This window comes from Haliotis rufescens, unplaced genomic scaffold, assembly GCF_023055435.1.
Source record: "Haliotis rufescens isolate VD_foot unplaced genomic scaffold, xgHalRufe1.0.p SCAF_16, whole genome shotgun sequence".
NCBI lineage: Eukaryota > Metazoa > Mollusca > Gastropoda > Lepetellida > Haliotidae > Haliotis > Haliotis rufescens.
In genome coordinates, this window is record NW_025963846.1 from 2,878,984 (window position 1) to 2,892,478 (window position 13,495).

Below are 13,495 nucleotides of genomic sequence, written 5' to 3' on the forward strand. Positions count from 1 at the left end.
CCGGGTCTTCGGTGTGACGAGCGAACGCTTTAACCACTAGGCTACCCGACCGCCCAGGAAAGCCTGAAGTGATGCTTGTCACAGACGTTTACTACTTCGGTGAAACCCACGAGCACGGGTATGGTGCTGTCAAACCTAGAAACATAATCGGGGCAAACCGGGATTCGAACCCATAATCATAGGTTTCTGGCTTGCCCCACGGATGCAACTCTGCACAGCGAATTGTCGCGCTTTTGACGACTGGGCCACCCGTGCCTGTTGAGCAATACAAGTTGCCATCATTATTGGTGAAAATTACAAAATAGTTATGTTCTTAACATGTTCTGTTAACATCGATTCTTTCAACATTTTTGTCAACAGATAACGGTGACAACATTACTGGACTATTCGAGATCCACCCACAAACTGGGAATTTGTACCTGAAGGAGAGCATGCTGAAACAGAAAGGTATCCAGGACATCAAGTATTACGACATACAAATCCTGGCCCGGGACAATGGCTTCCCGCAAGAGAAAATCCAAGGGGTCATCAAAGTGAAGGTCAAACATTCCAACAACCAGCCTCCCTATATCGAGAAGACAGTGTACAGTGTATCAGTGGCCGAGTCGGCTGGAGTAGGCACCGTCGTGGTCAACATCACTGCGACTGATCCTGATGGGGGCAACGTTACACTGTCTAGGACGGGGAAGGATGAAGGTGTTTTTCAGTTTGATGGCCTCGGGTTGGTAACCAAAGCTGTGTTGGATTACGAGAAGAGGAGTTTTTACATTTTACAAGCAAGGTAATAAAATATTTTGCTAATGCCTGCTTCATTCTTGAAAACTACGAATATTGTTGATTTTGTTGATGAAATAGATTCTGAAAACAAATAATGTTACATACATGAACATATTGTATAGCAGATATTCAGTAAAGTATTTGAGTTGGCAATCTGCACAGCATCTTCGATCTTAACTCACGATGGTGTAGGGAAACGTTTATCCACTTTGCAAACACTGGTGTGATAGCAAGGTTCTTTGAATTTACTTGGACGAATTCGTACAGACATTTGCATTCCTAATTCAGTACGTGTTTTTTTTTGTTGTTGTTTAACACCGCACTCAGCAGTTTTTCAGCTACATGAAGACGGCCTGTAAATAATCGAGTCATGACCAGACAATCAAGGTGATTGATATTGTGAGCATCGTCCCACGCCATCGGGGTGGGATCCCCACGGTCAATTGACTAAATGTAATGTTATCACACTTCATATGACTGAATTTGTTCATGTTACCCTCTTTGTCTTCAGTGCCAGTGACGGTGAAAATGATGTATCATTCATTATACACGTATCTGTGGAGAACCTATATGACGAAGTCCCAGTGATCACACTCTCCGATGTCAGAGAAATTCGAGAGGAGATTCCTGTTGGATCTGTCATCAGCGGTATCTTCAATGTGAAGGACAGGGACAGGGGAGATTATTTGACTTACACTCTCATGGGTATGTATAATCATTATGCCATCTCCCCGAGGGCAACATGTCCACTATCCTATATCAAAGCCTAGTTTCCACCCTTGCCACATCAAATCAACTTTCCTGTGCTAAATGTGATTGGCCTATCTCACATATTGACAGTCCAATCAGAGAACGTTTCACAAAATCAACATCCGGGCTCGAAAACATGTAGATTTTCGAATTTGCGTTGAAGTTCTTTCAACAATTAAGCGAAGAGCAATATTCTATAAGTATTTCGATGTTTTCAATCAAGTCGCCCAAGTACTGCGCTTGTAAGCGGCAAGGTGACGAGATCAGTCATTCTCAGAACTTTACATTCGTATGTAAGTGCTTTTCTACTGCCTGTCTTTGTTGACACCAATATGTCTGTTTAACGCGGCACTGAACAGTATATCTTGGCGTGTCAGCTTGATGTGGGAGGAATGCCCGAAATGACGCAGCGCATGGACGTAGACGTAGACGTTTACCACTTTTGTGAAACTCCCGAGGGCTGACAAACATAGGAACATAATCAGGGTTAACGGAGATTCGAACCCACGATCATAGGTTTTTGGCATGTCCGAGGGACGCAACTCTGCACAGCGATGACGACTAGGCCACCCGTGCCAACACGTTCAACAATACGCAGTGATATTATTTGTCAACCAGTCTCGATGAGTATTGGGTATGATGTACCTACGTGAACCTACAGTTAGGCTCGAACACAGGGTACATCACACCATATACCCGATTGACCAGTTGACAACGAAATTATCTTACGGGCATAATTGTTGCCTGTTTATCTAAAATATCTTCCTCTGTATTGATGTCGAACCATTTGACGGACACCTTGACAGCCATATTTCCCGAGGCAAGAGTGTCCACTTGTCTTTTTATCAAAGCCCTGTTTCGACCCTTGCCATATCAAGCCCACTTTCCTGTGCTAAATACGAGAACGTTTCACAAAATCGTCATCCACAACTGGTACATTTTCGTATGAAAGTGATTTAACCCTGACTTTCTTTGTTGACACGAACATGTTTTTTTCATCGTTTAAACCCGTCGATGATTGCCTGTGTTTGTCTGTCAGGGATGAAATCGGTAATATGTTCGTTTTCTGATCGACAAGGTCGTCGTCTATGGTAGTCACAATCTTTGTGGAGCCATACGATATGAGAACAGCAATCTGATTGGATGTCGCGTTTTCATTACAAGGGGCACAACTCGTGATCTACGTGATGTGGCGCCAGGATCGAGCAAAGAAAAGTGGGCTTGATGGGTGAAAACTAGGCTTTTGATATAGGCTAGCTGACATGCTTGCCTCGGGAAGATCAGTGACGGCTGGCACACGACCTAAAACACACCTTATCTCCCTTATATTTCTCTCGTATATGCTATGTTAAGTGTACTCAACTACCTTTGATAAGTGTCTCAATAAAACATAATCATGTCATTATAATGAAGTTCGTCATTTTCCAGCATATAAAATTTATGGGTTACCTTGTCACTTTTTTCAGATAACAGCCATGTACCGCATTTTTCAAAGCAGGTATCAACGATAACATATCCAGAATGCGTAGGAATGCGTAGTACCAACAGTAACAAACAATAATTGCGCGTCAATGAAACACATGGCATATAACCTTATCTTACCATGCGTTAAGATACTCGTTGCTGATTGGTACTTCCTATGGACTCCGTCGACAGATAAGGTGCATTTTCTGTCTCAACTTTATCGAAAGACCAAGCTGAAGGGAACACTGATTATAAAAATCTTGTAAATTAGCATGGACTTTGTGGTTGGTTCACCAGAGTGAAAAAGCAGGGTGGTTAATTGCGGCGTTAATCCTGCACAGACATAATTGGCGTTCACTTTACAAATTCAACATGTACCTATTGTTACAGGAAACGACTCGACTTATTTTGACATCAACGTGTCTTCGGGAGAGATGGTTGTAAAAAGTTTGATCAATCACGACGGACGTTCTGGGGTTCGTGAACTTCATGACCTTGTACTGGTCGTCACTGACAAGGGAGGTAACTCTGCCAACACTTCACTGAACATCACCATCACCGATATCAACGACAATGCTCCTGTTTGTACACAGGCTCTCTACAGGATCAATGTGACCGAGAATACGACTTACGGTACGTGTAAGCTTTGCAACCATAGCAGTGATGGCAGTTGCTGGATTCAGAACAAGAATAATATCAAAAGCCAAATATAGCCAAATATGTAAAGATTATTTTATGAAACAATAGCAAAGACCATTTTTTGTGAAATGTGTTTTGGGTCGAGTAATTGTGTTTTGCTTTCAGAAGAAATAGTATTCTAACAGTTTAATTTTGGACAGTTCGTTTTCAAATATACAGGAGGGGCGTTACCAATTTTCATCTCGATATATTTCTACTAATATAGGCTGAACAACGTTCACTGTCCTGTTATCAGCATACTGTCGAGTGCGGCGTTAAAAATCTATGATTAATACATCAACCAAACCATCTGGTCCAAACATTTATTGGATGTTAATTCATGTATGAGGTAATCGAATTCACCACTCGAACCTGCACTTTGAATGTTAGGCATGTTCTTCATTTTACACTTTTTGTTACGAAGTTAGATCAAGGGTAGAATAGGTCTTCAGCAACCCATGCTTGCCGTAAAAGGCGACTGTGCTTGTTGTAAGAGGCAACAACGGGATCGGGTGGTCAGGCTCGCTGACTTGGTTGATGCATGTCATCGTATCCTAATGTGGATCGATGCTCACTAGATTGTCTGGTCCAGACTCGATTATTGAATATTGCTGAGTGCGCCGTTAAACGAGAAACAAACAAATAATGTTTAGCACTTCTGTGCACTAAGGCAATGCAATAACCATTGTATGTCCTGTTATGTCATTCCACAATTTATGGGACCCACAGGCATGTGTTTCGTAAAACAGATGACTCAGCAATTTAACGTTCTTCCTTCAACGTACAGATCACCCACTACTGAGTCTGACATGCTCAGACAGTGACAGTGACGACGTGAACCTCACCACCACGCTGAAGGGAGCACCTGACAACATCACCTTTACAGTGTCGGGGACGGAACTGTATGTGGAAGGCAACAGCATAGACTTTGAGGCGCTGGAGGAAGGGGCATCGTCATACATCCTTACCATCCTTCTTGAAGACAGACCTGGCAGGGAGGACTGTCAGAGTACTAATGTCATGATATATGTGCAGGTATATCAACCTCTTACTTACCTAAAGTTTAAACTTCAATTTAGGGAGTTGATATTTTGTTGAAATATAAAGTTACATTATGTATTCATACTTTGCAGTATATGGACCCAATAAACAAGATATAATAACATGAATGCTCAATACTCAAAGTAACTGTGGTCAAGTTGATTGGTTGGTTGGTTTGTCGTTTAACGCCGCACTCAGCAATATTCCAGCTATATGACAACGGTCTGTAAATAATCGAGTCTGGACCAGACAATCCAGCGATTAATATCATGAGCATCGATCCCCGCAATTGGGATCGATGACATGCATCAACCAAGTCAGCGGGCCTGACCACCCGATCCCGTTAGTCGCCTTTACGATAAGCACAATCACATTTTAGCCAAGCATGGGTTGCTGAAGACCTTTTCTACCCCGGAATCTTCACGGGTCCTGTGGTCAAGTAAAAATTAATTTGACAACGCGAAGTAAATAATTATTTTGAAGGTATGGACAACATGGCTTGACAGATTGGGCAGTCATTTAACTATGCACACACTCAACTATTTGTTAAGACAGAACAGGGGAACGTGAGGCCGTTTTGATGTTTGTTATGGGGACAAAGTGAAAGAAACACATTACATTTTCTCTAATTGGCAATGAAAGTAACCGCAATGCTCTCCATAATGTCTGAAAAGAACACATTTCACCACAAAGTCTGAAGACCCGATTTGCTGGGCAGAGTTTGAAACGTCGAAACAGAAAAAGAGAGTTTTTAGGAAGCTTGCTGGGGTTCCGAATTCTCCCTAATGAAACTTTTTAAATCAGTTTAAATCTTCAAGTTATATGTTTTACTCAAGCAACAAAACTCCAAGATTATAAGAAATTTTGTCACAGCATAGTCCATTGTACAATTCTGACTATATCATGTGTATCACTATCCAATGGTGATGACACTATGCTTGATATACAGTCGGAAACGTTCGATTAATTCTGTTCATTTCAGATATGACATTGGAAAGTGTTCCTTTTTATTTTATAAACATCACAAAAACGATAAAGAAGACCATTATCAGACTAAGTTACATTTGCTTATGAGTATTACATACCGTATGAACGTATTACAACTTCTGTTTAGACACTGTCAAAGAACGAGTTTTCACCAGTGTGGAAGTACCCTGAGTCTGACAATGGGACATTCCCACCCGTAACTGTCCCCCAGGACGCCAGGACAGAGACGGTCATCTCCATGTTCCAGGCTACTGACCAGGACACGGGCACTGACGGACATGTCACATATACTCTAGGGACCGTCTCAAAAGGTACAGTGTCTTTTAAATCGTAAATAGTCTATAAAATTTAGACTCAGAAAGGTCATCTTATTATCCCCCTGGTATGTGATATGGGTGTGTGTGTGTGTGTGTGTGTGTGTGTGTGTGTGTGTGTGTGTGTGTGTGTGTGTGTGTGTGTGGTATAGTATTCAGCGTGTCTGTGCGTCCGTCCATAATATTTTTATGGGTCCGGATCATATCTCTAAAACTAATAGATATTCCTTCATGAAACTTGGCACGCTCAAAATTCAGGGTGTCAGTTAATGCCTTTTCCTATTTAGGAATGTTTACAATATAATTTTTTCCGTTTCCATGGCAACAGTTTGACTTTGACTCATAGTGGTGTGTTTATCGGACCATATCTCCAAAACTAATAGATATTCTTTCATTAAATTCTGTACACACAGAGACCAAATTGTCAACTGATGCCTTTTGCTATTTAAGGATTTTTAGAATTATTATTTGTTCCATTTTCATGGCAACAAGTTTGACTTTGACTCATTTCACAGGGATGTGAGCATATCTTCAAAACTAACGGTTTTCTTCAGTACACAAAGAATGACCAAATTGAAACTGGTGTTTTCAATTCTTGACATCATTTCAATTATTTCCCAATTCCATGGTATTGTTTTGATAGCTCGGTAACTACATCAATCACCCAATGATTTTGATGCAATTGTTTGAAAAAAAATTTATCTGAAATTATTATTTTATCAGGAATAATATCTTCAAATATCGTGTGATTTTAGTTGCAGCTTCCACTATATATATATATTCCTATCCAATCTGCCTGTCCGAAAACAAGAGTACAGTGTTCCCTCGCTATTGCGCTTTTCAATATAGCTCTAACTCGGTACAGGTGGTATGCAGGATATTTTTTAACGTATGGAATAGGCGCATTTAATTGATAGGCGCCTGAGTTCGAAGCACATCAATGACCACTTCTTGGACGTTATGTATAGATCTAAATATGCGTCATTTATAAACAATTATAGTAATGATGAGTGAAATCATCATCAATTTCAAACATTATATTCAGCATACAAGAAACTCGAAATTGCTATCAAAGAAATCGTAACGTAATATCTCCACATTACAAATCATGTATTTAGGGCGAATGAGTGAGTGAGTATGGTTTTAAACCGCTTTTAGCAATTATCCAGCAGCAATATCACGGCAGAAATGGGCTTCACACATTGTACCCATGTGGGGAATCGAACCCCGGTGTGACGCGCGAACGCTTTCACCATTAGGCATCCCCTACTATTTAGGGTAAAGGATTCCGTCAATGCGCTCCCGTCAAAAACATAATTACTCACACGTGTCCTCCATAAGACAATAAATAATTATTTACGACTTTCCTAAATATTGAAACAGGTTTTAGCAGTCAACATGGCGGAGTCAATGTTACTGACAGCAATACATTTTATATCAAGATCAAACATTAACAAATATAATCAAAATATTTTTCGAATTCATATTTCTGGAAACTTAATGGCTTTGTTTCCAGTTATCTATGAACATGCATGCACATGTGTTATTTATAAATGTTCAGATATGAATAGTTGCACACAACATTAACATTTTGGATTATTAAAATATGAGGGCTGTATGAATGACCCGATATTACTGTTGATTCATTGACTATGATCGATTCTTTTTTTGTGTTCATTTTCCTGTGTTTAGATACAGATGAAAATGTGACAGGCTTGTTTTCAATGGATGAATCAACAGGGAATTTATATCTTCAAGACAGTCTTCTGAAACAGCTGGACATCAAAACCGTCAAATATTATGATGTAATTGTCATGGCAACAGACAGCGGGCTCTTCCCCAATTCAATACAAGGCTCTCTACGAGTCAAGATCAAACATTCAGGCAACCAGCCGCCTTATCTGGAGAAAACCATGTTTAGTGTCTCGGTGCCTGAATCCACTAAAAAAGGGAGACAAGTTCTCAATGTTACCACCAGCGATCCTGATGGCGGGAACGTTACACTTAAAGTAGATGGGAAAATGTCCAGTGAATTCACATTCGACACGCACACTCTTATATCAGTGAAGGAACTGGATTATGAAGAAAAGTCATTTTACATCATTAAAGCAAGGTAAGTAAATTATTATTTTTGAACATCACTGCGTTAGTGGCAGTTGTTGAGAGCTAAGAAAAGACCTCTTGGTTTACATTATTTTCGGACATTATGTACATTGTAATACTGAACGGTTTCTAAGGATCACCACTTTAAAAGGTTATACGTCAAATTGTATCCATCTGTTGAAATAGCTAAAGACAGTATTGCGCGAAGACATGTTTCATGAACAAATGTCCGTTGTCATGTGCCACACAATGCAACAAACATTCGACCAATAAGCAGCCAGATCACCCGTCAAAATGAGAGTATCTGACCAACATTGAAACGTAAAAACTCATGAAAATACATTCAATGTAAAAACAAACAACCTCTTAGTAGCGCGTATGTGATTCACGTGATGCGAGCATAGCCTGGCACCGTCGTCTCATGCTCCCAATAAGTGTCTGGAAGGTTGCCAAGGGAAGATTGTTCCGCTCTTCAGTAAGAGTATTCCTGTAGAGTTGCCGAAGGGACAGGGCGTCGTGAGAGGACGATCTGCGGGTCGTTCCACATGTATTCGACAGGGTCGACGTCAGGTGACAGGGCGGGCCACTCTATGCGGATAATGGTCTCCTGCTCTAAGTAGGCATCAACGATCCTTGCAAACCGTGGTTGTGCGTTATCGTCCAAGTCTGGATAGTATCTCGATTTAACAGTGAAAAGTACTGGAGCCCAGTCATGATCTCCAGCCAATCCAAACGTGCGTGCCTGTGATGTCGGGTCTTTGGGATGCGATTGCATGCCTTCGGTGCCCCAAAATCATCCTCACTGAGACGATTACGAACTGTCTGAGTAGAAACGTTAACGCCACTAGCGTTCCGCAGGTCATGTTTGAGCATGGTGGCAGTCACGAAATTATGACGTCTTGCTGCATCAGGAGGAACCTGTCTACTCGCTGTGTGGTGGAACATTGTCGACCACCTGCTTGTCGCTGGGTAGCTGATCCAAACGTCTGGTGTCGAGTTCATGCCCTGTTGATCACACTTTGGCTAACGCCAAAGACGTTTAGAACATGACGTTTTGTTGACCCAGTTTCAAGCATGCCTAATTCCTCGGTCGTCAAACGACGTCTTTGACGCTGAGGGGGCATCAGTGCATTCAATTATTGCAATCCTCAGAAGCAAATGTAGTGCCCTCTGATAATGATGTGCAACGATTATGTCACGATAATACAAACAAAGGTTTCCAAGCACATCCATGAGGTACTTAATATATTACACAGGATTATTTCATGGCTCACCTTCACATGGATTTGTTTCAGTGCAAGTGACGACGAAAATGACGTTCCTTTTTTCGTGCACATTTCAGTGGAAAATGTGTATGATGAAGCTCCTGAAATAAAGCTTTCAGATGTTCGTGAACTTCCAGAGGAGATGGAAGTAGGGTCCTTCATAAGTGGCATATACAAGGTCAAGGACAACGACAAGGATGATAAGCTCACGTTCGTTCTGAATGGTATGTGGTGTTTGTCTCCTTAATGTAAGTCATTGATAAAGCTTTTCGCTCAGATACTATGTATGTAATATAGACTAATGTCACACTCCATTATCCAGCGTATAATTTTGTTCACCATCTCTCCTATCTCGATTTAGCACATAAATTCTCTCGCTTGTGAGAGTAATTTGATTGGGAGGATATTTCAAACCGAAACTACGGAGACAATAGGGTCCAGGGTACTTATCACAATGGAATATAGATATAATACACTGGATTATTGAGGATTAGCTAATTCATACTTTGATGATGCAAAACTTTTTCACAATATTAATTAGCCAATCCTCAATTATCCAGTGTATTATATTCATACTTTGATAATGCCAAACGCTTTTGATCCGGGAAGATTAGGTCTTCAGCAACCCATGCTTGCCTTAAAAGGCGACTATGCTTGTCGTAAGAGACGACTAACGGGATCGGGTGGTCAGGCTTGCTGACTTGGTTGATGCATGTCATCGTATCCAAATTGCATGGATCGAGGCTCATGATGTCAATTACTGGATTGTCTGGTCTTCTCGGCACATTAAAACAGTGGTGCTTTAATTTGTCAATCGGGGGCACGAGTGGCACAGTCATCTCAGCCGAAGCAATACCCGTGAAGATCCGAGGTAGAATAGGTTTCAGCAACCCTTGCTTGTCTTAAGAGGCGACTATGCTTGTCGTACGTGGCGACTAACGGGATCGGGTTGTCAGGCTCTCTGACTTGTCTTGGCTTGTCTGGTCCAGACTCGATTATTTACAGACCGCCGTCATATAGCTGGAATATTGCTGAGTGCGGCGTTAAACAACAAACAAACAAACAGTACGTTTCACACACTGTCTATAATTGATTGGGAAGTATTTGTCTACATTACTCTCTGTACAGGGAACGACAGTGCCTATTTTGAATTAGACGCCACCAGTGGGCAAATGAGTATCGCCAAGAAAATAGATGCTGATGGGGAAGACGGACGCCAGATGCTCGATGGTTTAAACTTGACAGTGACAGATAGGGGCGGACTGGCCTCGAGTGTAATGTTCAACATCTCCATACGTGACAGAAATGATAACGGCCCCCAGTGTGAACCGAGAGTGTTAAAATACTCTGTGACAGAAAATACAACTGGTACGATAAGTATACATTTTCTTACAATAAGCCGAAAATCTCACACATGGATGCTAGTACACACGTAAGCAAAGTCCCAAGGTGTATATCATCTATACTAAAGGTTGAACTAATGTTAATGATACGTTACTAGTAATTTATTAGTAGGGGGATTGGTCCGGGACTGTTGGCCCATATTTCATGTAACATATTTTCAAGCCCATCTTTACAAAATACATAATACATAAATATCATAATCCCTTATTATTTAAAGAAAAAGAAAACAATTAGTCATGCCCACCTTCCTAACCTCACCACCACCCACCGGCCCAATGATATATGACCAGTCCCTAGACAACCTTATAGTTGATATAAGCATGATCAAAACTGGGTGAGGTGAGGTGAGGTGAAATGGGGTTTAACGTCGCATCCAAGATTATTGCACTTATATAGCGACGTGCATGTACGTGTATGTGTGTTTGTGTGGCTGCTTGTACTAGTCCGGACTGATGCCGATTTATAGTGCTAGCTCACTGAGATACCATGCCGCAGTTTATCATGAATACCCCACTCAGACACAGTATACTGACTCCGAGCCGACCAGTCCTTGTTTTAGCCCCTTAATGCCGAGCGCAGACAGGGTAACAACAAGTTCCATCTTTTAACGTCTTTTGGTATGACGCGGTCGGGGATCGAACCCCGGACCTTCCGCTCTCCGGGCGGACGCTCTAGACCACGGAGGCGGTCTGATCAAAACTGAAAACGGTGACATTTCAGTAATATTTGAAAATATTCTACGCCACGTTAAATTTAACTTGAATACAAGTTTTCATCACTGGGTTACCGATAATATTTCCAAACCATAATGTGGGTGGGCGCATGTCTTTTTATAATCCTTTTTTATGTCATTAGTGTTAACTAGTAAACTACGGTTATAACGAACTCAAAGGGACCACTGATTTTAGTTTGTTACAACTGTAGTTCGTTATAAGCAAAAATGTGAAAATGATAAATATAATTCATTACTCGTGTTTTTTAATATGGGAAATATCAACCGAGTCTTAGTTAATCGGTATTTGCCGAGCCTTTGGCGAGGCAAATACCCATTAACGGGACGAGGTTGATATTTCCCATATTAAAAAACACGAGTAATGAATTATATTTATCATTTTCACATTTTTGCTTCCCAATTAAGGAATAATTACATTAAACATTAACATCAGCAACTTGTCGAAATCTTACGTATAGATCGTGCGTAGTGATACATGTTTTCCATTGCCGTGTAAACCAAAATAAACAACCTCTTAACTCCTTTATCGCATATTCCTTCGCTGAGAAAAAAAGTTCCTCGGATTATTTTAAACAAAATACTTGAACAGACTTGCAGAATAATTGAAATAATGTCTCCAACATCAAAGGTATCCATGTTGTTTGTAAACACCTACTCACGTGCACCGGCGAAAAAAGTCCCACTTCCGGTTATCTAATTTGCATATCTAATTTGCATACTTATGTCATTGGGGTATGACATACATGTTTTTATGTCATAAGCTTATGTCATGGATAAATGCTTTAGTTAAATGATAAATATATATAACAAATGGCCGGGACCAAACAATACCTTCGTTATATCCGTCAGTTCTTTATAAGCGTGTTCGGTATAAACGTAGTTTACTGTATACAACAATGGAATGATACGTGCTGCTTCGTGTGCTTAATGACCCTTTATATTTGCAGATTTGTCCTTTCTATTGATTTTGTTTGTTTGTTGTTATATTGCAATATTCCAGCTATATGACACCGGACTGTAAATAATCGCGTCTGGACCAGACAATCCAATGATTGACATCATGAGCATCAATCTACCAAAATGAGATACGATGAAATGTATCAACAAAGTCAGCGAGCCTGACCACCTGATTTTTTCTACCCTTATAATTCTTGATCTTTCGGAGCCATAAACTAAGTATTAAAAATGGACATCAAATATTTTGAAATGGTCACTCTTAGGATCTGTGTAATGTCTTTGTTAAATATTCACCTTTTCAGATGTGATAAAGGCCCTGAACTGCTCAGACATGGATGCCGGCACAAATGGAGAATTTTCTCTTCAGATTATGGGAAAAACAATTGCCAACGCGTTCACCCTAAATGACAGTGACCTCATTGTGCATGGCCAAAATATTGATTTTGAAACCCTCAGAGATAATCCTATGTTGATCTCGATAATCGCAGTAGATAAACCCGATAAAGACAAGGCGATGACGGCCACTGTCTTGGTGTTTGTCAAGGTAACAACATGGGAACGTATTTACAACTTAAATTAAGTAAATCTGAGTTAATTCGGACAGGGATAATTCGAAAACCTCTTCTTATTGTTTGCTGTTGCCAGTAAGTCTGGACATTGTTTAGTCCGGTCGTTTTAGCTGGCAACGGTACCGTCTGTATTGAGTGGGCTTTACTGCATAAGGTCATACAATGAACGGTACACTGCACAGTTACGTCCCATAGCAGGAATAGGTTCATAGTTGCTATAAGTTTATTTATCAAGTTGATGTTTCAATACCCTGAAACAGGCGAACAGATATTGTGGCAACAGTGAAACAAAATGTTGTTTTACGTCACAGTCAGCAATCTTTTAGAATATTTTATAGTGGACCTTTTTATGAATCTTGGCTAGGCGAACCAGTGGTTGATAACAAGAACAACAATCAACGCTGGGGAAGGGTGACAGTCAGGCGGTTCACACTTTGTATCCACCCGATTCTC

The 13,495-nt window shown here is 40.7% G+C and overlaps 2 protein-coding genes across 2 annotated transcripts in view; both read left to right on the top strand.

Annotated features, from left to right (window-relative positions):
- LOC124144897 (protein dachsous-like) overlaps window positions 1–6,534 on the top strand; it is a 105,113-nt gene extending 98,579 nt beyond the window's left edge. Inside the window, exons 56-61 of the mRNA XM_048396705.1 lie at window positions 361–781; window positions 1,289–1,482; window positions 3,382–3,624; window positions 4,457–4,704; window positions 5,825–6,008; window positions 6,527–6,534. Of these exons, the coding sequence (XP_048252662.1) occupies window positions 361–781; window positions 1,289–1,482; window positions 3,382–3,624; window positions 4,457–4,704; window positions 5,825–6,008; window positions 6,527–6,534 (1,298 nt within the window). The remainder of the gene's footprint in view (window positions 1–360; window positions 782–1,288; window positions 1,483–3,381; window positions 3,625–4,456; window positions 4,705–5,824; window positions 6,009–6,526) is intronic.
- Window positions 6,535–7,708: 1,174 nt separating this feature from the next.
- Window positions 7,709–13,495, top strand: LOC125380979 (cadherin EGF LAG seven-pass G-type receptor 1-like). Its single transcript, XM_048396783.1, has 4 exons — window positions 7,709–8,124; window positions 9,410–9,603; window positions 10,508–10,747; window positions 12,776–13,495. The coding sequence occupies exons 1-4, from the start codon at window positions 7,736–7,738 to the stop codon at window positions 13,051–13,053; spliced, it is 1,101 nt and encodes a 366-aa protein (XP_048252740.1). The 5' UTR covers window positions 7,709–7,735; the 3' UTR covers window positions 13,054–13,495.